The following is a 27,394-nucleotide window of genomic DNA, read 5'->3' as shown; positions in this document are numbered from 1 at the left end:
GGGACGGATAGAACCTTAGGACAAATGTTGGAAGCAAAGCTATACAGAGAAAATCTTACACAGAAGCATACACATACACCTTCACAAAAAGAGGTAAAGGGGGAAAAATCATAAATCCTGCTCCCTGAGACCACCTCCTCAATTTGGGGTGATTCGTTGTCTAAAGGAGGGAGGGAAGGAAGGAAAGAAAGAAAGAACGAAGGTAAAGTATAATAAAGTTATTACAATTAAACTTAATTATTAAGAAAAAGAATTTTTTAAAAAAAGTCATGGACGGATAGAGCCCTAGGACAAATGGTGGAAGCTAGAGTATACAGACTAGATGTCACACAGGAGCATACACGTACACCTTCACAAAAAGAGGAAAAGGGAAAAAAATCATAGATTTCGCTCCTAAATTCCACCTCTTCAATTTGGGATCATTCCTTGTCTATTCAGGTATTCCACAGATGCAGGGTATATCAAGTTGATTGTGGAGCTTTAATCCGCTGCTTCTGTGGCTGCTGGGAGAGATTTCCCTTTCTCTTCTTTGTTTTCACAGCTCACAGGAGCTCAGCTTTGGATTTGGCCCTGCCTCTGCGTGTAGGTCGCTGGAGGGCGTCTGTTTTTTCGCTCAGCCAGGACGGGGTTAAAGGAGCCGCTGATTCGGGGCCTCCGGCTCACTCAGGCCGGGGGTTGGGGGATGGGGGTAGGAGGGGCACTACGTGCGGGGCGGGCCTGCAGCTGCAGAGGCAGCGTGACGTTGCGGCAGAGGCCGGCGTGACGTTGCACCAGCCTGAGACCCGCCGTGCGTACTCCCGGGGAAGTTGTCCCTGGATCCCGGGAACCTGGCAGTGGCGGGCTGCACAGGCTCCGCGGAAGAGGGGTGTGGAGAGTGACCTGTGCTCGCACACAGGCCCCTTGGTGGCGGCAGCAGCAGCCTTAGCGTCTCCCGCCCGTCTCTGGGGTCCGCGGTTTTAGCCGCGGCTCGCGCCCGTCTCTGGGGTTTGCGCTTTCAGCCGCGGCTCGCGCCCGTCTCTGGAGTTCCTTTAAGCAGCGCTCTTAAACCCCTCTCCTCGCGCACCAGGAGACAAAGAGGGAAGAAAAAGTCTCTTGCCTCTTCGGCTGGTGCAGGCTTTTCCCCGAACTCCCTCCCGGCTAGTCGTGGTGCACTAACCCCTTCAGGCTATGTTCAAGCCGCCAACCCCAGTCCTCTCCCTGAGCTCCGTCCAAAACCAAAACCCGAGCCTCAGCTCGCAGCCCCGCCCGCCCCGGCGGGTGAGCAGACAAGCCACTCGGGCTGGTGAGTGCCGGTCGGCACCGATCGTCTGTGCAGGAATCTCCCCGCTTTGCCCTCCGCACCCGTCGCTGTGCACTACTCCGCGGTCCCGAAACTCCCCCCTCCGCCTCCCGCAGTCTCCGCCCGCGGAGGGGCTTCCTAGTGTGTGGAAACTTTTCCTCCTTCACAGCTCCCTCCCACTGGTGCAGGTGCCGTCCTTATTCTTTTGTCTCTGTTTTTTCTTTTGCCCTACCCAGTTACGTGGGGAGTTTCTTGCCTTTTGGGAGGTCTGAGGTCTTCTGCCAGCCTTCAGTAGGAGTTCTGTAGGAGTTGTTCCACGTGTGGATGTATTTCTGGTGTATCCGTGGGGAGGAAGGCGATCTCCGCGTCTTACTCTTCCGCCATCTTCAAGGTCCCCCCCCCAGATAAACTTTTAAGGAAGGATCTGTAATTACTATTATTAGCATTAATAAAGTTCGTAGTATACCGGCTTTGAGCAAATTTAAAAACTAAACAGAAAGGTGGTACAAAATACATTAACCAGGTAACAAGCATTCATCAAATGTCCAGTCCTCAGGAAATGCCCGAGCCTGTGCATGTATGTGTTTGAAGGGGAGGAGGGATTCAAAATAGTTGGGCAGATAAGAGACATACCCACAAAAAGAGAATGCAGGGCTTCCCTGGTGGCGCAGCGGTTGAGAGTCCGCCTGACGATGCAGGGGACACGGGTTCGTGCCACGCTTCAGGAAGATCCCACATGCTGCGGAGCGGCTGGGCCCGTGAGCCATGGCCGCTGAGCCTGCGCGTCTGGAGCCTGTGCTCCGCAACAGGAGAGGCCACACCATTGAGAGGGCCGAGTACCGCAAAAAAAAAAAAAAAAAAAAAAAGAGAATGCAAACAATGTCACTGAAAGAGCCTGGAACCAGAGATTGACAGGTCTGGTTTGAGTTTTGTCAGGGACGAGCCTTTTAAAACCTAAGAATGAGGAAGTGGAGCACAAGTGGAGTAAGAAGTTCGGAAGAGAGGTTGCTTAGGAGCCGAGATGATCAGGTACAGCTTCCCAAAGAAGCTGAATCAGAGCACGCCTTGGGGAAGACAGTGCTGGGTGGTTTGGTGGACCAGCTACAGAGCAAAGGGCTCGTGCTGGGCATTCCTGGGAGTGAAGTCACAGGAATGCCAGGCAAAGGTTCTAGAGTTGAAAGTGCATTCTGAGCTAGAAAGGGATGGAGGAAGGTGACGTGATGTCGGTGGTGAGATGTTCAAACAGCTCAATGAATGTGTGATAAGAATATCTGTATCTGTTTTTCAGATCTGCGCCACGACAGTGATCCTTAGAACGTTCTAAAGGACCACTATGTGCAAACCAGTTGGTGGGCAAAGATTTCCTTTAATCCAACTACAATATTTTCAAAAGGCTCTTCTGCAGTAGGATGAACTATCTGATGGTAGCTGAAATACACAAACAGAGCCTCAGAACCTGTGGTTTACCTGCAACCTAAGTTTTTGGAAAACCCAACCATATTTCTTTAAAGTCTTGAGTACATGCTAATGCATAGAGCAGCCTTTGCAGCTCTTAAACAGAAATCAACATAAATTAGAAAAGCAGACAATGATGACACTAAACATTTCAAGGTAAAGGTTGAAGCAAAGAATATAGCTAGCCCGGTAATTTCCGGTTATGATAAAAAAAAAAGTGATTTTAACACTGTCATGTCGTGCTCTCTAAGAGGGATAAGTGATAACTACAAACCACTCAGAATGCTTTCACTGTGGTATCCCAGGCTGATGAATCACATAACTTATTAAACTTATAAACTTTACTATATTTTTCAGGAATAATAAAGACCTCTTAATTCAGTCTGTAAAAATGGGAATTCATGCAATTTAAACATAGCCTGAGTAACTAAGGAAACAAACTACTCCGTCATTCAAGCTACTTTAGTAGTGTCATTGACTGAGAAGGAATAACTAGGCTGTAATTCTTTCAGAATAATACACTGAAAATAACCTGTAATTAGTACCATTCTCGGAAGAAATGTAGGTTATTTAAAGTTTGCTACTAGTTAATAGTACAAACAACTAAACAGACAAATTGCTTTCAAGTACTTTGGAAATAACTTCATCAGAATTTGCTTTCAATTAACATGTTAATTAAAATTATTCTTATCTTCTCATTAATGGAGGAAAATGCATCTGTCACAGGCAGTAAAAAATAATAAAACTGCAATGAAAATGTGTCAGGTCTACAACTAGAACTCCTCTTTAATTTAAAAAAGAGTCCTTTCCTTTTTTTGAACAATGGGTGTAATGAATTTGGTTGGCTATAAAATGTGATCCTGAAAACAACTTTGCTGTTGTTTTCTCTTAAGAGATAGGGGATCAGTCACCCCAGTCACCTGAAGAGAGATGTCCTGCAAATCCCCAAGGACACAGATGGAATACACCAACAGGTGGGAGAGGAAACCAACATCAAATGGTACAAATTCTTTGGAAAACAGGCAACTTCTCAAACAGTTAAACACACAGCTCCCATAGGATCCAGCCATTCCACTCTTTGGTATTTCCCCAAGAGAAATGAAAGGATATGTCCGTACAAAGACTTGTACGTGAATGTTCACAGCACTTTTTATTTGTCATAGACAAAAACTAGAAACCACCCAAAGGTCCATCAACCAGGGAGCAGGGTATATCCATAAAATGGAACGCTACTCAGCCATAAAAAGGAATGAGCTATTGACATACACGATAACACAGATGAATCACAAAATAATTATATGCTGACTGAAAGATGCCAGACAAAATTGAGTACATATTATATGATTCCTTTTACATTAGTTTTAGTAAATGCAAGCTAACTTATAGTGATAGAAATAAGATCAGTGGTCGCCAAGGAACAGAATGGGAAGGATTGCAAAGCAGCAAGAGGATACTTTTGCGGGTGAGAGATAGATGCATCACCTTGACTTTAAGTGTGCAGTTAATTGTATGTCAATTCTACCTCAATGGAGCTATTTTTTAAAAACTAAAGAATCAAAAGGAGGGAGAAGTAGGAGGGAGAAAAAAGGGGTGAGTTTCCAGAAGCAGAACAGGCTCAGCATGGAGGATCACAGACTCTGAGGGAAAGAAAACCTCACAGAAGGACTATGGAGAAAAAAGGGTGAAGTTATACTCCACTCAGGAAGAGGAGGAGGTTGAGGCAGTGGGCAACCCCTTCCACTTGGTGATGGGGAGGCAGAAGAATGGTACTGTGACACACTAAGGTCCTGGAGAAGCAGGAGAAAGACAGAGGCTTGGGGCTGTGCTCAGAAGAGGGGAAATGGGAAGAGAAGCTCCAGGTTTCCCTCAGGACTGCCGCTCAGGACTGTCCACGCCAGTTCCCACAGAGCAGGCAGGGAGAAGGGAATTGAGGATGAACATGAACAGATGGGGGCAGGACTCACGTGACTTGGCACCCTGTTTCTAAATCTCACTCCTGGGTCGTGTGTGGCCCTTGAGTTTACCGGGGGCGTTCACACACCTGCAGGCCCAGGGCAGGACCATGAGAAACACAGGGACACAGGATGGGGGCGGGGAGGGGTCTGGCCAACTGGAGGGGGCACTTCCAGGAGTAGTTCTGGTTGTTGGGTCAAACCTCTCCCCTCCCCCTCTGCCCCCACCCCTCCCCCCAAAGACTGCTTCAGGCACAAGGGAGCTACTGGGGATAAGGCAGTGGAATAAAGTGACCTCGCCGCCCTCAGGGCTCTGACGTCAAGGTGAGGGCTTGGGACGTTGAGGAGCGGGTGGGCTGCGTGAGGCGAGGCAGGTTTGTGATGAAGCAGCCCTGAGAAGACAGCAGGAAGTCAGGCCACCAGAGCTTCCTTCAAGACTCCCCAGGCACCTCCTGCTCTGACACCAAAGGTGGTTCCCAGGAGCCTCCAAGCTCATCCCCCTCCACTGGCACCAAGGGAGAGATGAGCTGCTCACAACTTCACAAGGTAAAGGTCAGCCCTAGGTTTTAAGTCCTACCCAAACGTCGTGTGTTTTTAGATGTGCCTCTAAATCTTCCCTGGACTAGAGACAGCTGATTGTCAACACATCCTTGCAATCTCAGGCTTTCGTTTAGAGTGTATCACTGTAGCCAAGAGGAAGACAGGGGCGTTGGACAGGGATGGGGGGGCTGTCGCTGCTTTGCTAGGCAGAGCTCAACGTGTTTCCATTCAAACCAAACCAAACCAAACCCTGTCTGTGAGAAGAGATTCGTAAAGTCATGGGGTTTTATTTCCTAGTTTACTTCTGTCCTTAACATTAAGGAAATCCAAGAGAGGACCTGTCATTAGGAAACCCTTTAAGTTATTTCAGGAAGGTGGAAGCTCTTTCCTTTCCTTTTGTTTCAACTAATTTTGAGCATCAAAAGGAAAAAACCTAGTGTGGCATCAGAAGGAAGGACAAAAGCCCTTTCGTAGTTTTCTTACTGGGATCTTCGGCAAATCTCTTAACCTCTCTAGGCCTCAATTTTCTCAACTGTACAATAAGGGGGCTGGCTTAGGTCTGGGCTGTGTGAGTCTTATAAACACTTCATTTATTCAGTATTTGAGAACCTACTACTTCTCAGACACTATCGCAGGCACTAGGTTCCAGCAATTAAACGACGCAGTCAAGACCCCTGCACTCCAATGCGATTCTAGAGAACCAAAAATGAAGAACTGAACATGATAATATCAGGCAGTGAGAAGCACTAAGAAAATACACGAGGAGTGCCTTGGTAGGTGGTGGAGTGCCTTACTCTGTATTGGGGAGGGGGGCCAGGGACAGCCTCTCTCAGGTGAGTTGAGCACAGTCTGGGATGATGAGGAGGAACCAGCCACTGGATTCCAAGCAGAGGTAACAGCACAAGCAAAAGTCATGTGGTGGTGGGCTTCCCTGGTGGCGCAGTGGTTGGGAGTCCGCCTGCCAAGGTAGGGGACGTGGGTTCGTGCCCCCCGTCCGGGAGGATCCCACATGCCGCGGAGCGGCTGGGCCCGTGAGCCATGGCCGCTGAGCCTGCGCGTCCGGAGCCTGTGCTCCGCAACGGGAGAGGCCACAGCGGGGAGAAGCCCGCGTACCGCAAAATAAAAAAAAAAGTCATGTGGTGGGAATAACTTATTTGGGTCTCTTCACAGGTGAAGGAAGGAGCTGTACCTGCCTTTTTCATTTTATACCCCTCCTCCCAGTACTATGTATTAATTTCACTTAAATGTATTTACACACAACTTTTTAAGGAGGAGCAAAAATATCACTCGATTCGAGCAACTCCTTCAGGACAGACTTCTTCTTTCGCACCAACTCCTTTGTTACTCTCAAACTTCTGTCCTCTGGGTTATAAATTCTTGCACTTATTCCAGGCAGGAGTAAACAAGATTTTAACCAGTGTTTTCCAAACTTTTATGACAGCGACCCACAGTGGGAAAGAAATCTTACACTGTAACCCAATGTCTACATAAAACTGAGACAAAACTTTCTAAAAAAAAACAATCTTACTGTGACTACCTGCAACACACTGCAGTGCATTCTATCTTATTTTTTAAAAAGTGATAAGGTGATTTCATGGGGAACTTGCAGTTTGAAAAACACTATTCTAAACTAACAGCAGCTAGTAATTTTGTTCCAATACAAACCAAAATACGGAAAATTTCAATATTAAACAACCTCACAGGCTACTTCCTTCTGCTGTTTTTTTTTTTTGTACATATACTTACTTTGAATCAATGGAACCCAAATTTCGGTGTGACTTGTGGAAGAAATGCCCGGGGGGAGATTTTCAGGAGGGTGAGGGAAGGAGAGGGGAGGAACCCACAATGCAAACTGTTCGCTAGGTGAGAAGACAAGACACCCTCAGGTTTCAAAGATGGCCCAAGAAGGAAAGATTCAGACTCTACAACAATAAGGAAGAAGATGTGTGTGTGTGTGTTTTGGGGTAGGCTGGTCTGTTAGGTTAGCCATTAAATTATAAGTTCCTGGGGGGTGGGGCGGGGAGTCAATCTGCATCCCTACCTCGCTCACCGTAATTTCAGGCCCACGTGGTCAGATGTGTAACTGCAGCGCTGAGAATCACACCTTGAATTTAGCACAGAACACATGGGTGCTCAAGAACTTTTTGAATAACGCAACTCATTGTCATCATCAAACCCTAACTTTGCATGTATACCCAATTATTACATTTTCCTGGAATGTAAAAATGTCAGGCCATTGTAAAGGAATCTTATGTATCTTCAAGTCATTGTTTAAGTCCAGGGAGCTTAATCAGGTATTTTTCTCAGCACTAGGTGGGAAAAGCATGTTTTGAATTGCAAGGTACAAGACAGAGTACTGGCTGTAATGGAAAGATTCCGTGTCTGCGAGTGGCCGTGGTAAACAGCTGGTATTAAAATGAGTGTGTTAATTTAATAGGTAGTTTCTCAAGGGACACTAACCAGTGGGCTCTGTCAGGCAAGGGCTCTCTCTGATAGAAACCGTGCCAATTAACTGTCCTTACCCTTTAAGTCAGAAGTGCATGCACCCAATTTCCAGTAGCCCCAGGGCCCTGGAGCCGAAAACTTACACCTGCAAGCAAGCATTCTCCCACACTGCCACACACAGAAAGCAGCTCATTTAAACTGTATGCCCTTCAGCCCCATTTAGGATCCGTTCATTAATGATTTCAAATTACAACTGTTGCTTTATCTCAAAACAGTGATAAATAGGGGAGCTACATTCATGATGCTTTTCTTTTAAGTCATTTATCTGCTCTCCTCTCAGGGGCAAAAAAGATGAGACAAGTGTGGACCTGCCAGAGCTTCTTATTATAGATGTATCCCTCCTTCCCTCTCTCTCTCTCTTTTCCACTCCAGCACCCTTCCCTCTCTCGGTTTCCTGAACTGAGGCACAAGCCTCCGGTAAGGAACTGCTTATCAAAACTAGGAGGGATTCAGCGGAGAGGGGGTGAGTCAGCCCACAGAGGAAAGAACCACTCCCTCATCCTAGCAGGTCAATTCACCCGTTCCCTCAGGTCAACAATAGATCGGGTTTCAGAAAGGAAAAAATCTCAGAGGAGGGCGGTCAACCCATTACAATTCAGGAGCATCCGCTCAAACGCCAAGAGGGAACAATCCCTGCTGCCTCACCGGAGGTGTGGGCAGGCGAATGCGTGCTTGTGCGCAGGGACAGCCCGTATATGGACGAGACATTAGTGGCAACGAAGGGACACCCACCACGGCTGACAAAGCCACAACTATTACGACCTGAAATATCACCCACACACAGGCCACCGACTTCGGTGCCAAAATCTCCCCGGATTTATTTTCAGGCAAGTGACTCACAACCTCGTCTCCATAAGTAATTCCATTAAAATGAGTCTCTGGTTCCACTAACCCGACTTTCCGCTGCCCTCTGGCTACCCCTCCCTCCTCTCCGCCCATCCTGCAAACCCAGACAGCTCAGAGACTGAGCAACGGTACCCCAGGGGAGCATAAGTCAGGCTCTCCTGCCCGGCACCCACCCTCGGGGTAGGATGAATGGGGCCGCCGCTGGGCGGGAGCGCGGGTAGGGCGCGTGCGGGCTGTGCGCGGGGTGTGTACGTGTGTGCGCGCGTGGGCACGCACCCCGGGCAACTTACCGAGGTGGAGTTGGTCCTCGCCTGGCCCTGGTTCCGCACCTCCTGCTCCCGGAACTGCAGCCCAGCCAGATGCTTCTCCAGAGCCTCCCAGTCCATAGGGGGCACCGGGGGCTCCTCCGGGACGCACGTCCCGCTGTCCGTGGGCTGAAGACAGAGGCTCCCGGCCGCCGGGCCCCGGCCACCGCGCCGGCCCCCAGCCGGCTGAGGCTTCTGGACCGCCCGGCGGGGGCCCCGGGAGCCGCTCGGCCGGCTGGCCACCACGTTGCCATTGTGCCTGAGGTCCTGGGGGTCGTGCGGGTGGAGGTTGCCGTTGGGCACGGGGGGCGGCATGGCGGTGGTGGCGCCCCTGCCGCCGCCGCTGCGGGTCCTGGCGCTCACGTCCCCCGGCTCCTGGGCAGGACAGCGGTCATCCCGGTACCCTCGCTCGCTGCGCTCCTCCTCGTCTTCCTTCTCCGCGTCCTCCTCCGGCGCCCACTCATCAATCACCTTCTTCTGGTAGACCGGGAAGGGCTCCTCATAGCCCTCCAGGGCAGACACCAAGTCCAGGCTGCCCCCCGGCGACGGCGAGGATTTGCACTCGGAGCAAGGGGTCACTTTGGTGGAGTTGGACTGCGAACTGGCGCGGCTACTGCTGCTGCTGCTGCCGGCGTCACTGCCTAGATCCATCCCATCCTCTCGGTAATCCTGGGGGGAGGAGGCAGAAAGAGTGAGCCGCCGGGCCGAGCCTGCTCCGGCCGCCGCCCGCCGCCCGCCGCGAACGCCCCGGCCCAGAGCCCCGTGCCCGCCTGGCTGGAGGTGCGCCCCCCAAAGAGGCCTGCGGCGGGGGAGCCGGCACCAGCCTGAGGCTTTCCTCATCCCATCCCCTCCCCTGCGACAGGCAGACTTCCTCCGGGTAACTAACCCTCAAATCAGCAAAGGGGGTGCCCAGCCACCGGCACGTAGACTTTCCATAAGAGGGACCCCGGGGCGCGCATGGACTTTGTTTTAACCATTTTGCGCCGGGCGCGCCCCCGCACCCCGCCCCAGGGATTCTCCGAGAACCAGACACTTTCCCAGAGAATTATAATTCCCTGGGGGCGGGGACCGAGAAGAGGGTGGGCGGCTACTAAATTCGCACCTCGCTCAGGGCGCCGAGACCACCCCCTACCCGGCCCCGCCCCGCCCCCGCCGGCGGCCGGGAGCCCGGCTCCGCTGGCGAGCCGAGCTTTACTTTCTAAGGAACCGCAGGCAGCTCGGAGGGCTCACTCCCGCCTCCGCGCCTCCCCGGCCCGCCCCTCCTCAGCTCGCCGGAAGGCTCGGGGTGGGGGCCGCTCTCGGCTCCCGCCGGGCAGGGTGGCCCCCGCGGCCCCCAAAGGTGTGCGGGGCCGGGGCGCGACGGCCGTAGCTGCAGGCGCCGCCGCCGCCCTGGGGGAGGGAGGACGCGCCCTGCCGGCATGGAGCCGGTCCCGCCACCGAGCATGCCCAGAGGCTGCCGGGCGCGGCGCAGTCCGCTCTCCCGGCTTTCTCGGAAGCAGGCTGGGGTGGGAGGCCGGGCGGGGATCGCGTTGGAGGGGCCGGGAAAAGGCCCGAGGGAAGGGGACTCGGGGCTTTAGGGGCGCAGACAGGACCACTTAGTAGGGGCGGCGCCCTGGGGAGGGTGGTGAATTTTAACCCCCAGACACACTCATATTTCCTGGGAGAGCCTCAAGCCCTCTCTGCGGGGCTCATTACCCCGCCTAAACCCCCGCGCATCCCAAAGCGCAGGCTCGGTGCCTCCCAAACCCGCGCGGAAGTCCCCAAGTGACCCCTTTCAGGACCTCCCTCCCGCTACATGCGCACATACACAAGCCCATGTGGGAGTCCGAGTGACGTGTGCTTCGTGGTCATGCACCATCATTTCCCTTCCACCTTCCTCCTCGCCGCTTCCTCTCCCTCCACCGCCCAGCTCCAGTCGCCTGGCCGTCTCCCTTGTAAGTTCAGGTTGTGGGTGGAACCTGTTGCGTTAGCTCACGTTTTCTTTCCCCTCCCGGCTGCACGCCGAGGATGACCTATGAGAGGTGTGTGTATGAGGAATGGAGGAGTGTGAGATGGGATTCCTGTCTGGCATGGAGGTGGGGAATCTGAGCTAAAGGTTTGGGCGAGCCTCCAAAGTCCCCTTTGGCCACCTCCAATCAAGGGGACATTAAAGGAGGGGAAGAGGTGGGTGTCAGGTCACAAGTTCCTGGCACAGACGCTGGCTTGGCTTCCTAAATTTTTCAGGTAACCGAGTCGAAAAAAACCTCTGCTGGATTTTTCAAAACACAGCGCCGGCCTTAGTTTGGCAGCTCGTCCTCTTTAGGAACAAGGTTCCATGAAGGGAAAGATAACCAACACTTGGAAAACGGATATGGGTCACAGAGCACCTTTTAAGGATTAAGACTTTACTGTGAAGAAACTGTTACCCAACTCTGATTATGAAAAACAGCACTTAGAAGTTAAATGTCCTCCCACAGGCAAAAAAAGATAAATATGTGTGGTGATGGATGTAACTAGATGGGGGGAATCCTTCCACAACATGTGTGTGTGTGTGTGTGTGTGTGTGTGTGTGTGTGTGTATGTATATATATTTTTTAACCATAGTGGACACTTTAAATATCTTACAATTTTATATGTCAGTTATATTTCAATAAAGCCAAAAAAATTTTTTTTAAGAAAAAGAAGAAAAAAAAATCTGCTTAATTTTACTACAGATTGGGGAAAACCAGTTTCCTTGAACTTCCAGATTTGGGACTGTTACTGATTATTCCCAGTGAATTCTAGTCTGGACCAGGCCACCACCCTGGCTTGGCACCCTCCAGATGGAGGAATGGGGGAATGCTTGGAATTGTTTAGTAGGGAGTGGCTGCCACCCTGACATTTCTTCTAGGTCCTAAATGGGAGAGACCCTTTGTTTAAGTGATTTCTGTGAAGTGCGACCCTTTCCTCTCTTAGGTAGGCTTGAGCCAGGGAAGATAAACTAATCTTAAGTTGTCTGGAAGCAGCTATCTTATGAGTAACAGGAAAGGAGGCCTTCTGGTCTGGCCCCTTTACAGCCCTTCTATAAAACAGGACTGATTATAACTTAAAATATCTTTTATGGTGACATCTGTAAACAGCCTGCCCCGTGCTCCAAATATGGTTTGATTTTGAGGTTGCTGTGGAGCCCTGGGTCAGCTGGCTGCCCCCCTGTGGAGTAGAGGTGGCCCTGTGAGTGTTCAGAGATATGGGAAGAAAGCATTGGGTGCGTCCTGGGAACTAGATAGCTGCTTTTCAAGTCACCATGTGACTTGGCAAGGCTTAGGTCAGAAAAAGCTCCCTGCTCTGTGGCAGGACAGAGGTAGACAGACAAGTATTGATCAGCTGGGGTGATAATGGAGAGTTGTGGTCTCGGTCCAATTTTCAAGTATCAGTACCTCCTCAGCCAGCCACCCAGACTCCCTCCTGGGCTCTGGTTCAGCCCTTTGCTGCCCAGATGGTCTGTGTTCAGGGAATGCAAAATGACGCCTTAGAAAAACATTTGGCAAGGTAAATCCACTGCCAAAAATGCATGGCATTTCAAAGCCAAATAGAAACATCTTTGAATTATCTGTCCTTTTAAATTATTTTCTGACCAGATATTCTGGATCAGATGGGAAAGTGCCAGGTTTCCTTTCTTTTCTTTTCTCTTTATGCAAGGTGCCTGGCTAGCCCAGTTCACGTTCTGTTTCCAGCTTTCCATCTCCTGCCAAGAACCGTCCCACTTTGGAACAGGAAGCCCTGCCAACTGCTAGGCCAGCAACAGTCTACAGATATGTGCAGCGGGATGGAGAGATGATTTGCAAAGTGATTGAAAGGCCCTGTCTTCCTGTTTACAGGAACAGTTCCTCAAGTCAGGGGCTTGGGGCTTACAGACTTAGATTTGTCCCCTGCAAACTCTGTAAATTAGATGTCAGACATGTGAGTCAGATGGGTGTCATCCCAGACTAGCACCTTTCCCCAGCAATCACCAGGGTCCTGTCCCTCTCAATACCCACTGGCCCCACCCTAGTCTAGACCACCACTGTGTCCTGAAATTACTAAACAGTCTCCCTACTCTCTCTGCCCATTCTGCAAGTCTCTCCTTCCTTCATTAACCAACCGCCACCCCACGCCTCCTCCCACACCAGGGCTCCTCACTGCCCTTAAAGGAACTGCTTCCTGCCCAACCTCCCCCAACTTCTTTTGGTTAATTTCTACTCATCCTTTAAGTCTCAGCTTCAATGCCACTTCCTCCTGGAAGGCTTCCCTGATTCTTTGTACCCACACAAAGAGGATCATGTGACTTTCCTGTGTTCCCATGACACTCACTGAACTTATCACATATGCTGAATCCAGGTTGCTGTTTAATTTCTTATCTTCTTTACTAGACTCAAGAAATCCATTTTATATCAAGACCCAGGTCACACATACATATAAAAATATTTTAAAAGTTTCCTAAAACTCTTATTTTGTAAAATTCTATCCTAAGTCATTGAAAACAAAATGTGGTCACACTTCACCACTGACTTCACAAGCCTTAAATGGGTCAGGGTTCCTAGTATGAAAAAGTACTCTAAATTCCATGAAGGAAGGGGCCATTTCTATCTTGTTCATGGTAATTGGAATGGAATAGGAACTTGATATTTGTTGCTGGAATTATTAATAGTAACATTTAATCCTCAAAAATACCTATATATAAAAAAAATAGTATCTCCATCAATAGGTAAGGAAGCTGAAGACAGTAAGGTTAAGTAACTAATGTCAAAGCCGGGTGGCAGAGCCAGGATTTGAACCAGGTAGATGGGCTTCAGTATCCTTGCTCTCAGTCATTGAGCTAAGAGCTCAGCATCCCTTGGTCCAGATGCATACAGATGTACTGACTAAGCAAAAATATCAGACAGAGTCTCCTTGCAGCAACCTCAATGAGTTCTCTGTCTCCTGCCCTGCAGAGCCTCCTTGGGCAGTATTTATGTCTATGCAGAGGAAAAGGCAGCTGGAAAGAGCAGCTGTTCCCCTCTGCTCATAGGTTCTCCAGTCAGCCTCCTCAACTGTCAACAAGTTCAGCAATAATCAGCAAGTTGAGGGATTTCATTGTCTAAAGGAAGAGTACAGACACCTCAGAAAATGAATTTCACATTGTTATGAATTAGATGCCTTAAGTTCCCCGCAAAACAAATCCTTTAAGAAGGTAGCCACCCTGAGATTGGGGTATTCATTTTGACATGGAAAGGAAACTGTCTGGAATAACAGCCTAAAGGTATGGATGAGATCATCTTCCTTAGGGGTCAGTGCTATTTATAGGATTTTAATCTGTAAAGGCAACATTTGAGAAAAGGCGTGAATGAAATATTTATATCATAAAGAGTAAGAAGAAGGGGGGAAAAGATTTATTATATTTGCTGAAGGAAACAATAGCAAAGATCAATAAAACTAAAAGCTGGTTCTTTGAGAAGATAAACAAAATTGATAAACCATTAGCCAGACTCATCAAGAAATAAAGGGAGAAGACTCAAACCAATAGAATTAGAAATGAAAAAGGAGAAGTAACAATTGACACTGCAGAAATACAAAGGATCATGAGAGATCACTACAAGCAACTCTAGGCCAATAAAATGGACAACCTGGAAGAAATGGACAAATTCTTAGAAAAGCACAACCTTCTGAGACTGAACCTGGAAGAAACAGAAAATATGAACAGACCAATCACAAGCACTGAAATTGAGACTGTGATTAAAAATCTTCCAACAAACAAAAGCCCAGGACCAGATGGCTTCACAGGCGAATTCTATCATACATTTAGCGAAGAGCTAACACCTATCCTTCTCAAACTCTTCCAAAATATAGCAGAGGGAGGAGCACTCCCAAACTCATTCTACAAGGCCACCATCACCCTGATACCAAAACCAGACAAAGATGTCACAAAGAAAGAAAACTATAGGCCAATGTCAGTGATGAACATAGATGCAAAAATCCTCAACAAAATACTAGCAAACAGAATCCAACAGCACATTAAAAGATCATACACCATGATTAAGTGAAGTTTATCCCAGGAATGCAAGGATTCTTCAATATATGCAAATCAATCAGTGTGATAAACCATATTAACAAATTGAAGGAGAAAAATCATGTGATCATCTCAATAGATGCAGAAAAAGCTTTTGACAAAATTCAACACCCATTTATGATAAAAACCCTCCAGAAGTAGGCATAGAAGGAACTTACCTCAACATAATAAAGGCCATATATGACAAAGCCACAGCCAACATCCTTCTCAATGGAGAGAAACTGAAACCATTTCCACTAAGATCAGGAACAAGACAAGGTTGTCCACTCTCACCACTATTATTCAACATAGTTTTGGAAGTTTTAGTCACAGCAATCAGAGAAGAAAAAGAAATGAAAGGAATACAAATCTGAAAAGAAGTAAAGCTGTCACTGTTTGCAGATGACATGATACTATACATAGAGAATCCTAAAGATGCTACCAGAAAACTACTAGAGCTAAAGTAGTAAAGTAGCTAAAGTGGTAAAGTAGCAGGATACAAAATTAAGAGAAATCTCTTGCATTCCTATACACCAATGATGAAAAATCTGAAAGAGAAATTAAGGAAACACTCCCATTTACCATTGCAACAAAAAGAATAAAATACCTAGGAATAAACCTACCAAAGGAGACAAAAGACCAGTAGGCAGAAAACTATAAGACACTGATGAAAGAAATTAAAGATGATACCAACAGATGGAGAGATATACCATGTTTTTGGATTGGAAGAATCAACATTGTGAAAATGACTCTACTACCCAAAGCAATCTACAGATTCAATGCAATCCCTATCAAACTACCAATGGCATTTTTCACAGCACTAGAACAAAAAATTTCACAATTTGTATGGAAACACAAAAGACCCCGAATAGCCAAAGCAATCTTGAGAAAGAAAAATGGAGCTGGAGGAATCGGGCTCCCTGACTTCAGACTATACTACAAGGCTACAGTAATCAAGACAGTATGGTACTGGAATCAAACAAAAACAGAAATATAGATCATTGGAACAGGATAGAAAGCCTAGAGATAAACTGACGCACATATGGTCACCTTATTTTTGATAAAGGAGGCAAGAATATACAATGGAGAAAAGACAGCCTCTTCAATAAGTGGTGCTGGGAAAACTGGACAGCTACATGTAAAAGAATGAAATAACAACACTCCCTAACACCATACACAAAAATAAACTCCAAATGGATTAAAGACCTAAATGTAAGGCCAGACACTATCAAACTCTTAGAGGAAAACACAGGCAGAACACTCTATGACATAAATCACAGCAAGATCCTTTTTGACCCACCTCCTAGAGAAATGGAAATAAAACAAAAATAAACAAATGGGACCTAATGAAACTTAAAACTTTTGCACAGCGAAGGAAACCATAAACAAGACGAAAAGACAACCCTCAGAATGGGAGAAAATATTTGCAAATGAAGCAACTGACAAAGGATTAATCTCCAAAATTTACAAGCAGCTCATGCAGCTCAATATCAAAAAACCAAACAACCCAATCCAAAAATGGGCAGAAGACCTAAATAGACATTTCTCCAAAGAAGATATACAGACTGCCAACAAACACATGAAAGGATGCTCAACATCACTAATTATTAGAGAAATGTCAATCAAAACTACAATGAGGTATCACCTCACACCAGTCAGAATGGCCATCATCAAAAAATCTACAAACAGTAAATGCTAGAGAGGGTGTGGAGAAAAGGGAACCCACTCGCACTGTTGGTGGGAATGTAAATTGATACAGCCACTATGGAGAACAGTATGGAGCTTCCTTAAAGAACTAAAAATAGAACTACCATACGACCGAGCAATCCCTCTACTAGGCATATACCCTGAGAAAACCATAATTCAAACAGAGTCATGTACCACAATGTTCAGTGCAGCTCTATTTACAATAGCCAGGACATGGAAGCAACCTAAGTGTCCATCAACAGATGAATGGATAAGGAAGATGTGGCACATATATACAATGGAATATTACTCAGCCATAAAAAGAAATGAAATTTATTTATTTGTAGTGTGGTGGATGGACCTAGAGTCTGTCATACAGAGTGAAGTAAGTCAAAAGAGAAAAACAAATACCATATGCTAACACACATATATGGATTCTAAAAAAAAACTAAGAAAGGTTCTGAAGTACCTAGGGGCAGGACAGGAATAAAGACGCAGATGTAGAGAATGGACTTGAGGACATGGGGAGGGGGACGGGCAAGCTGGGACGAAGTGAGAGAGTGGCATGGACATATATACACTATCAAATGTAAAATAGATAACTAGTGGGAAGCAGCCACATAGCACAGGGAGATCAGCTCGGTGCTTTGTGACCACCTAGAAGGCTGGGATAGGGAGGGTGGAAGGGAGATGCAAGAGGGAGGAGATATGGGAATATATGTATATGTATAGCTGATTCACTTTGTTATACAGCAGAAACTAACACACCATTGTAAAGCAATTATACTCCAATAAAGATGTTAAAAAAAAAAAAAGATTTACTATATTTGCAAAATTCCCAAATGAATTCTGAAGATATTAGCCCTAACGCTGAACCTTTTTTTTGTGGCATTTAGAGTAATAAAGAAATGGCTCGCAGAGGGGTTTGTATTTTATCTTTATTACATGAATTACATGCAAGTCACACGCAATACACAGATGCTCTCCTATTTCATCACCTGAGTGTAACTACATGGGAATATTTAATAGCACTATGGGGTGAAGTGTCCTTGATATAGAACATCTGGGCTTTCTTTCCAGCCCTGTCTCTAACCACCTTTGTGACCTCAGTTTCCGCATGAAGGGGCTGGATTTCATAATCAGGGTGTTAAGCAAATAGTACGAATTAATTGAATGAATGAATAAGTGAATGCACTGAAAGGCTTCTTCTAGCTTAAAACCCTTTGGAAATGTCTCTGTGTCATTTTATCACTTTCTTTCTTGGGAGATACAAAGTTGGTTCCTCTACTAGTTCAAAACCAAGGTCTATCTCCCTTAGGTAGGTTGAGTACATCGTGTTTCTCCTTTATTTCTGTAGAGCAAATGGGTTGATCTTAACTTATTAGTCTGTATGTGTAGATATTTTGGAGATGGATCCTATACACACCTAAAATAATTTTTTTCTTTCTTCCTTTTATAGAGCTATATTTTAGTGAAAACAAAGTTTAAAAAACATTAACATCTGAAATGTTTTGATTCTCTAGCAAACCATGAGATTGCATTTATTTCCTACATTTTCCTCAATAAAAATGAAATAGCAAAATGTGGGCAAAACTCAGCCCTTAAAAGAGAGCTCCAATGACCTATTTTCTAAACCTGAAACCAGGACACTTGGCTTGACAAATACTACAGCACTTACAGAAACTAGGTGAATGCATGTTTGAAATGAAGATTACCCTGAAAAATCTGTAGGCATTGGTGAAGAAAGCAACTGTAACTGTGACAAAGGGACAGCATCTTTATCAGAGAAAAGTCACACAGAGGATGTCAGTCAGGACCTTAGCATATGGCCACACAGAATGTGCCCTGTACAGTGCCAGGAGGATTGTGAACTGCACCACAGGTCCTTGCCAGGAGGGGCCACTTGGCACCATTCGCATAGATGGCAATGTAAATGACGCCCCCTGGAGTTGTTCAGTGCCCAGCAGTACACGTAGGCTCTATTAGGAACTCCACCAATAGGAAATTTGTTCTCTGTTGACAAGATTGGAAGTGGAAGGCTGCTGTTCTTTTCGTAATCAAGTCATACCTCAGACTGGATGGCACTGACACAAATTCAACTTGTCTAAACTCTCCATCTTTTTCCAGAAGTTTTCTGTCATCAGGTTTTACTTTCTGTAAGTTCCTCGCAATTCTTGAAAATGCAAGTCTGCAAGCAACTCTGAATTTATTTTTTGAGCTTTATGGAAGGGTATAAATTCCACAAAAAAGACATTTAGGAAAAGCTGGGAAAGTTTGTAGACGCACTGCATGAGCTCAGGGAAGCGTTACAAGTGATGGGAACTGAAGCGCACGTGCACATTACCTGATACGGGACGAAGTGCTCAGAAACTGCGTGCCTTGTACTTTGATGTACAAGAGGAACATCCTCGCAGGATGCTCTAGGAAGTGAAAACTCTGTTCTGGTCACTTCTTGACATAACTTTGGAAGCACTCTAAGCGAAGAAGGAGGCGGTGAGGTGGGATAGGAGAGAACTCTTCCAAGAGACTTGGCTTTGCCTCCGACCAGCTCTGCATTTATGGGCAAGGTGGCCCCTGTAGCTCTTTGGGCCACTGGCCTCATCATGAAAGGAGAGTTGTATGAAATTATCAGATGCCTCCACAGGTCAGGTAGGTGAGGTAAATGAGTGAAGTTGGCAGCAGGGACAACAGGAAGTCACAGGGTGAGCCACTGAATCACTGAACAGCACAGCACAGGGCCATCTGGGTTAAAATCCAGAACAAAAAGCAGGTTTATCCTCAGTTTACCCCTGGATCACCAGTTGGACCTCTGCTCTGAGCCCTACATCCTTAGAGTTCTAAGTCTATATGAAAATGAGTTAGGGAGACCAAACATCTTGGCTTGTACAGGACAGTCCTGCTTTATACCTGTTGTCTTGGCATAATTATTAATGGCACCCTCCCTCACTCTCAAAAGCGTCCCAGTTTCCATGATAAATTACATGAGCATCCCAGGTAAGGGGAAATCATCAATGACTAAACATAAACCTTGTGGAGGAGTATTTCCTAGATCTGTCCAGACCTTCAGATGAAGGTAAGCAGGTTTGGTGGCACTGTTTATTGTAACAAAAATGATTCAATAAAAGCATTATGTCATGAATTTTAAAATACAGAAAATATATGAGAGGCTATCAATTTGTGTAACATGTTTCAACTTCACTAGTAATCAAAGAAAGGCAATTTCAATCATAATGAGGTAAAATTTTGCCTGTAAAAATTATTTAGAACTACAACACTCGGTGTCAGGATGGGTGTGATCGCAGGAACACTCATCTACTGTTGGTGGCTTATAAATTGGTTCATACAAACTTTCTGAAATACTATGTGATAATATCTTTTTAAATGTCTTTACGAAGTTCATACTCCATGATCTGTTAATTCAACAAATGTTTATTGAGCACCTATTACGTGCCAGGCACTGGGAGATATAGAGGTGAAAGAGACAAATACTATTTGCCCCAAAATGGAACTTCATTGTAGGGGAGAAAAGACATTACATAGGAAAAAAATATAGAACAAGTTAGATTACAATTTATAATAAGTACCAAAAAGTAGACAGATATGACACCGAGAGGCACATGGAGGTAGTGTTGTGTGTTGCGGGAGGGTCAGGAGATGGACTGGTCAGCTGAAGAGGGAGGGAAGGGTCTTACAGGCAGAAGGAACATCTTGGACAAAGGTTTTGAGGCTGAAAAAAGCTTAGCACAATTGAGTAACTGAAAGGAAACCACTAGGTCGGAGCAAGAGAGTTCAGGGAAAGTGGCAAAATGAAGGTGGGAAGGTGAGGAGAGGTTGCCATGAAGATCTTCATCCTACCAGCTACTTAGGGGTTGTAAAAGCAGACTGACATTTTAGAAACTTTCTCCATGGTGGAGAATTGCGTGGGGAAAGGCTAGAGCAGGATAAGAGTGGATGCAGAGAGACTGATTAGGAAGCAAATATAGTGGTCCAGGAAAGAGATGGCTGTGGCTTAGGTGAGAGTTGGGGAGATGGAGTGAAATAGAAATATTAAAGATATATTTAGATTGTAGACTCAACAGGGCCTGGTGACTGAATAGATTGGGGTGGTGAGGGAGAGAGAGATGTCACTGATGGTTTCCAGGTTGTTATTGTAGGGAACTTAGTGGAAAGGTGATGTCTCTCTACTGAATTGGGCAATTAGGAGGAGGGAGTTTGGGCAGGGGAGCAGAAGGAAGGGAAATATCGACTCCTTTTTGGACATTTCTGTTTGAGGTGGTATAAGACATACAAGTGGAGATGACATGAAGGTATTTGGATATATAGGTCTGGAGCTTAGAAGAATGATCTGGGGCTGGTGATGTAAACATGGAAGTCTCAGCACATAGATTGGTATTTGAAAGCTTGGGTATAGGTGACATCCTCTGGAGACAAATAGAGTGAGAAGAGAAGGCCAAATCTCTAGCCCTGAGGAGCCCTATCATGTATAGATCTAGGAGGAAGAAGAATGTGTTTATAAGGAAGACAAGGAACAGAATGGGAAGAGAGACAATAGTTACTCTTAAAAATGTAGTGTAAGGACACAGAAATGAGGATCTAGATTTATGCATAAAGATGCTCATTGTGGAATTTACAATAGTGAAAAATTAGCTTCAACCTAAATGTCAAAAAATGGGAAGGCATTTAAATAAATTGTGACATATTCAGTCTGTGGAATAAATGCAGTCAAATAAGATACTTCTGAAAATTATAACATTAAATGAATTAAAGAGGGTATATTATTAGACATACATTGTGATCCACATTTTAAAAATTAAATGGTTTATATGCCTAGAAAAAGATGTAGCCAAATGTTAACAGTGATTAACTCTGGATGGCAAAATTACAGGTGATTTTTTAACCTTTGTATCTATTTGTGTTTTTTCAATTTCTTTACGATCATCACAAAACAGGTGGGAATATTTTATAAAACAGAGAACAAATTATGCATATTTATTTTACTTAAAATGAATGATTCTAATTTGTTAAAGAAGTCCATTAAGATAGTTTTTTCAGCTGGGCTAGAATGTATATATATTCTGTGATGAATCCTTTTATAAAACAAATAATTTTATGGTTCCATAAATCACTTATTAATTTAAAGTTTCTGAATATCAAATTTTCCTTTAAAATATAGATTGAGTCAGCAAACTTCTGAAAAACGTTTGATGAGGTCCTAATGAATGGGAAGTAGGTGCCGGCAAACTTTTTTTGTGAATGGCTAAGTAGTAAATGTTTTTGACTTTGTGAGTCATACAGTCATGTTGAATATACTTTTTTTTTTTTTTCCTAAGTAACCCTTTAAAAATGTAAAAGCTTTTAGTTCTCTGGCCATACAAAATGAGATTGCAGGCTGGATGTGGCCCACAGACCATAGTTTGATGACCTCTGGGGTAAAGGATGAATACATAAGAACAACACATAACTACTTTTTCATTAAAAGCTAACATAATACTGGGATTGAACCTAGGTGAATCTTCAATTATTAGAGTCCTAGAACCGGTTGGGATCTATTTTCAACAGGAAGCAGAATAAATGGAAAAGGTCTAGAAGAGCAAACATTTTTTAAAAGTTTATATATTTTTTAATGGAAAACTGATCTTATGCAAATATGTCAAGAAGTTGTTATTTTTACCTAGAAAGTAAAAGCTAAAGGAAAATGTATTTACTTGTAAAATGAAGAATCTTTTCACAATTCTATAATCTTAGATTTTTGGTACTATGAGGGGAGTGTTGCTGTTATATACAAGAATCTATTCACTTGTTCAAGCCACAAACCTGTGAGCCATCTTTGTCCCTCCCCACCTGGGCCTTGCCTCCAGTCAACAGATGATATATTTACTGCTGTTAGTACTCCAAGCAGATCCCTGTTCCTGGCCACTACACCCACCCCCCAGCTGCTGTGAATATTTGCTTATGAAGGCTCACAGCTATCCTCTACAGTGCAATTTATCCCTCCACCTTCATCAGGCCATGGATAGACCATCTGATTTACATCCTACTTGACATTTCTCCTGTCCCATCCTGCTGCTCTCACTTCCTTACAGGTCTATCCCTTAATAAACCACCTGCACCCAAATCCCTGTCTCAGGCTCTGCTTCTAGGGAACCAGACCTAAGACACCAAATCCCAGTGATTCTACTTTCTAAGTATATTTGGCTTTCTGACCACTACATCTGCTTGGAGAAAGGATACAGGACTGGGTTATTCTTAAAATTTAATTCTAATTTCAAAAATTAGAATAAATTTCAAAATTTACTGTATGATGTCAGTAACTTTTATGAATACCAGGAAGTAGTTCTTATAAAATGTGCAGCAATTATCTGATAAACAAAAACACCCATAAGGATAAACAAAGAACTTGGAAGAGATCTAACTTTCAATTGACATTACTATATAGAATTATTGCTAGTATTATTTGTGCTAGTGAGTAGAAACAGCTGCATCTCCAATATTATCAATTTTACTAATTGTTTCTGATTACATTTAAAAAATTATACTGGGCTTCCCTGGTGGCGCAGTGGTTGAGAATCTGCCTGCCAACGCAGGGGACACGGGTTCGAGCCCCGGTCTGGGAGGATCCCACATGCCGCGGAGAAACTAGGCCCGTGTGCCACAACTACTGAGCCTGCGCGTCTGGAGCCTGTGCTCTGCAACAAGAGAGGCCGCAATAGTGAGAGGCCCGCGCACCGCGATGAAGGGTGGCCCCCGCTCGCCGCAACTAGAGAGAGAAAGCCCTCGCACAGAAACGAAGACCCAACACCACCATAAATAAATAAATAAATTAAAAAAAAAAAATTATACTAATAACCAATAGGCTATAAATAATCTTTTATTATAAGACTTTCCCATTTTATTATACTGTAATGGGTTCATTGATGCTTACTATGATGTGATTATTTGCTGACTCGGAAGAATACCTTTATTAGAATATGCATATGTATTCAATTTATCTTCTCAATTACACCTACATTAAAAACTTCAAAATCAAGTTTGTAAAAACAGGCAAGCAGTAGCACCTATATGGTTTGTGACCTCGTGCACTATTGCATCTGGTTAATGATTCATAATAACCTTCAAAAACAAGCACTGAGTAAATCATAGGGTTCTTTCTGGGCATAGCTCTCAGAGAAATGTGCACAGCAGTCCAAGGGCTGGATCTAGCACAGAGTGAGAGCTGGAAGCATGATGAACACGAATCCCCTGCAATAGCCAGGTAGATGCTGTACAAAGCACAGAGTTTCCCCAATGGAAACGTAACCATTTTCCCCTCCTCCCTCTAAAGTGATTTCTCTTCACTTTTCCTATTCTGAAATAAGGAAATCAGCTACTTCTCTACTCTCTTAATGAAATTCATTTTGCTTCAAGTTATTCATAGTTATTCTTAGCTGATAAACCTATTATGAAGAACTAAGTTGACCATTCTTTCGTTTGATAATCACTGAAACTGAGTGTTTAGGGTTTAGGTAGCCATTATCAGTGGATAAATTGCCCAGCAACAGAGACTAAAGTGCCCTTTTCCCCTCCTTACTTATTTCTTGGGTTCAAAAGAAAACAAAACAGAAACCTCCGAGTATGCTGTTATTTAAATAGAGGCAAGTCCACATTATTCCAGTACCTATAAGGAGTCTACTTCCTAGGAATTTCTTTTCACTCTCATAAAATACCTTCAATGAATGATAGCCATATTCCTCAACCTGAGCATAGGGATCACCTCAAACTCCTCTTCCATTCTCAGTGGAGGACCCAGGCTCTCCCTCAGGTGGATCTGGGCACAGTGCTGGAGGGTGGTCGGGTTGGCCTGAACTGGCAGGTAGGGCAAGGGGCAGTATCTGGGTCTAGGCTTTCTGTCCAAGTCACAGTCACTTGGCTACCACCTCCAGGATTTTGCCATACTGTATACCACCTCTACTCCTATTTACATAATATTTTTCTTTAAATCAATTGTTTTTAAATTAAATTCATTTGAAGGGGAAGCTTTATATCACTATGATAAATGGAATATAAGTATTATCTGCTAAAATAGAAGTGAAGTATACACAAACTACATTTTATCAATTTTAAAAATAATTTAACACCTCTGAAGTTTGCATGTATCTTAGAATCAATGGCATCTTGCAATTGTAATTGGCATCATCATATTTTAGTAGCACATAACATAAGGATGTGGTTTACTTATCAGTGGTATATTAGATGAAATATAGTAAATTCTATAAAAAACAAAGTTATTAAACTTTTAAAAAGGACAAATGAAATAAATCAAAATGTATAAAATGTATGGCTGAATATAAGTTTCTGGTTGATGACAATGGAACTTTTGGATCAAAATAGCTAGAAATCCTAATTGGTAATTTCAGACAAAGATGAGGATCTATATCAATGAGACAAATCTGTCAGTTTCAATATTAACCCACTAAAAAGCTGAACTCCCATGAGGATATAGTTAGACAGCTCAAAAGATATTTACTGTTTTATCTGTATTATTTAAATGTATATATACATACTCAGCAACTTCAGGAAGTGATATTTCAACACTTCACTGAATAAAACACAGAGGTGCCTGTAGAATTCAGTGAATGGGAGTTCTTCCCTATTGGTGTGAGTCCTGGCTGTCTGTGCTTCTAATGGTTCAGTTATTGAGGGCTTGGAACACTTATGATTATACCTGAGCATCCCACCCCTGATTTATGAGGTCCAGGTAAGGTTGATTACCATGGCACTTACTACATTTGTCTCATCCTGAGCAATATTCTCTATGAAATTACAGGGTTTATGTGCTCATTTCCTGCTGCCAAATATATGAATGTAAATACAAGCCTGTCAAAATACATTTGTCTGAGTATCACCTAAAAATTATTGTGTATCACACTTTGGGCAACACTTGTCTAGATGGAGCACCAAGTATGAAGGACTCCATAGAGAAAGGGACAGTTGGGTTACAGCTAGAACCAGGTGGGTCAGGTAGGTTGAAGAAGGCAGTTAGGAAACAAAGCCTGAAGGGGCTTCCCAGGACCCAGAGCATTGACCCAGACCTCTAGAGAAGGCCCTTGGGTAGGGAGGTGCTACCTCAAGAAGACAACAGCATTCATTTTTCCATTCCTCTGTTCATTCAGTTACTCATTCATTGAAATACCTGTACCAGGCACTGGATTGGGCTTTGGAAAGAAAGAGTTGGAAGAGGTCAAAGAACTCACAATCTAGAGAGGAAAAGAAGAACATCAGTGATTACAGTTGGGTTTCAGAGTATTAGGGTGGGCGTAGTCAAAGAGTGTAATGGAAAAAAGTATTGGAGGGGGTATTTAACTCAACGTGGACAGCTCAGGGAAGTCTTCCAAAAGGAGTGATGCTTGAATTGAGTCTTGAGGTATAAACAAAAGTTGCTGAAGTCCTCCAGAGGCCAAATGACAGGAGGACATCTGAATCTCAGAGAACAGTATGGTCAAAGTTTAGAGAGGCTAAGAAAGCATGATCTGTTACCCACGAATGAGACACATTAATATAACTGGAAAAGAGAGTGAATATTGGAGGATGGTAGAGAAAGAGGCTGGAAATGGTAGGAAAGCATGAACTGGATGTGAACATTACTGGACTTGAATTTGAAGTTCAGAGAGAGACCTGAAAGATTTTAAGCCAGAAATGGCTGGATTGTACATGTGTTTTATGTGTTGACTGATGTTGAGAAAAAGTAAATTCTGTATCAAAACATAACCTGAATGCCTTAGCCAAGGTGCTAGACAGTCAGCAGATAGAGATTTGCATCATGTAAAAAACCATTTCAATCAAGGGATAGGATAGTGGGCTGCTGAAAGGGTGTGAAGGCGCAGATGATTAGCATTGCAGACGCGAGGTGTTGGAAGAGCCACACACCAGCACAAGGAAATCTCCCAGGTGAGAACAAGAGTTTGGAAAGAAAGGAAGGGGAGGAGCAAGTGCTAAACTTCACAATGAACGTAGAGGACTGGCTGAACTTCCAGTAGGTAACAATGACAGGGAAGGTTGGAGAATGATGGAGGCATTCCCTCTCTCTGTATCTTAAGATAATCCATTGGATCAACTTTTATTTATATATCTATATTTGTCTTTTTTAAAAAACTTTTTATTGTGGGAACACTTCAAACATTTACATAATTGAATAGTACAATGAACCCCATGTATCCATCACCCAGCTCGGCCAACTATCAACCCACGGTAATCTTGTTTTACCTGTAATCCTTCTACTAGATTATTTTGAAGTAAATCCCAGACACCATATCATTTTAAGACAATGATCTTTACTCTTAACCCAAACCTGTGTCAGAATCACAGGATATGATGAATTTGTGCTGTGGCCAATTAGAAAAACACTGAAAAGTCATAAATATGTAAGCAGAGTCTACTTTCTAATAAAGAGGAATTAATAAGACAATATGAACGTGATTTTCAGTTATTTAGAGAAATGGGTAAAACAATAATTTAGAAATAATGCTAATCTGGTAAACAAAGTTACTTGCAAAATCCTACGACATGAATTAAACTAATGAGGTTAAATAGATGAGCATGAAACAAAAGAAAATTGAATTTAAAAATGTGTAAACTAAAGCATCAAGGAAGTAAGGTATGAAATAACTATTAGACTGGAAAGAAAAACCTTAGAGCAGAAAGAACCTGGTCTGAGGGTGGGATGGGGCAACAGGTTAAGTGTAAGTTGGAATGTAGGATAGCACATTTAAAAGAGATCCTGATTAATTCCTCCACTCAGTAATTACTGAGCACTTGCCCTGTGCAGGGC

The 27,394-nt window shown here is 44.3% G+C and overlaps 1 protein-coding gene across 5 annotated transcripts in view; it reads right to left on the bottom strand.

Annotated features, from left to right (window-relative positions):
* LOC116752880 (schwannomin-interacting protein 1) overlaps nucleotides 1-27,394 on the bottom strand; it is a 625,076-nt gene that overhangs the window by 122,810 nt on the left and 474,872 nt on the right. The window contains exons 1-2 of one of the 5 annotated variants that reach the window (XM_032630019.1): nucleotides 10,690-11,389; nucleotides 8,868-9,551 (exon numbers count right to left, since the gene is read on the bottom strand). The exons of 1 other annotated variant lie outside the window; for it this stretch is intronic. In XM_032630019.1, coding sequence (XP_032485910.1) covers nucleotides 8,868-9,551; nucleotides 10,690-10,743 — 738 coding nt within the window. In that variant the 5' untranslated portion in view covers nucleotides 10,744-11,389. Of the gene's footprint in view, nucleotides 1-8,867; nucleotides 9,552-9,768; nucleotides 9,917-10,689; nucleotides 11,390-27,394 lie in introns of those variants that run through there. 3 more of the 5 variants (XM_032630022.1, XM_032630021.1, XM_032630020.1) reach the window with 3 other exon arrangements.

The sequence above is a fragment of the Phocoena sinus genome, chromosome 4 (genome assembly GCF_008692025.1).
Source record: "Phocoena sinus isolate mPhoSin1 chromosome 4, mPhoSin1.pri, whole genome shotgun sequence".
NCBI classification, from domain to species: Eukaryota; Metazoa; Chordata; class Mammalia; order Artiodactyla; family Phocoenidae; genus Phocoena; species Phocoena sinus.
Note: the sequence above shows the minus strand (reverse complement) of the source record. Positions and strands in the feature narration are given on the sequence as shown.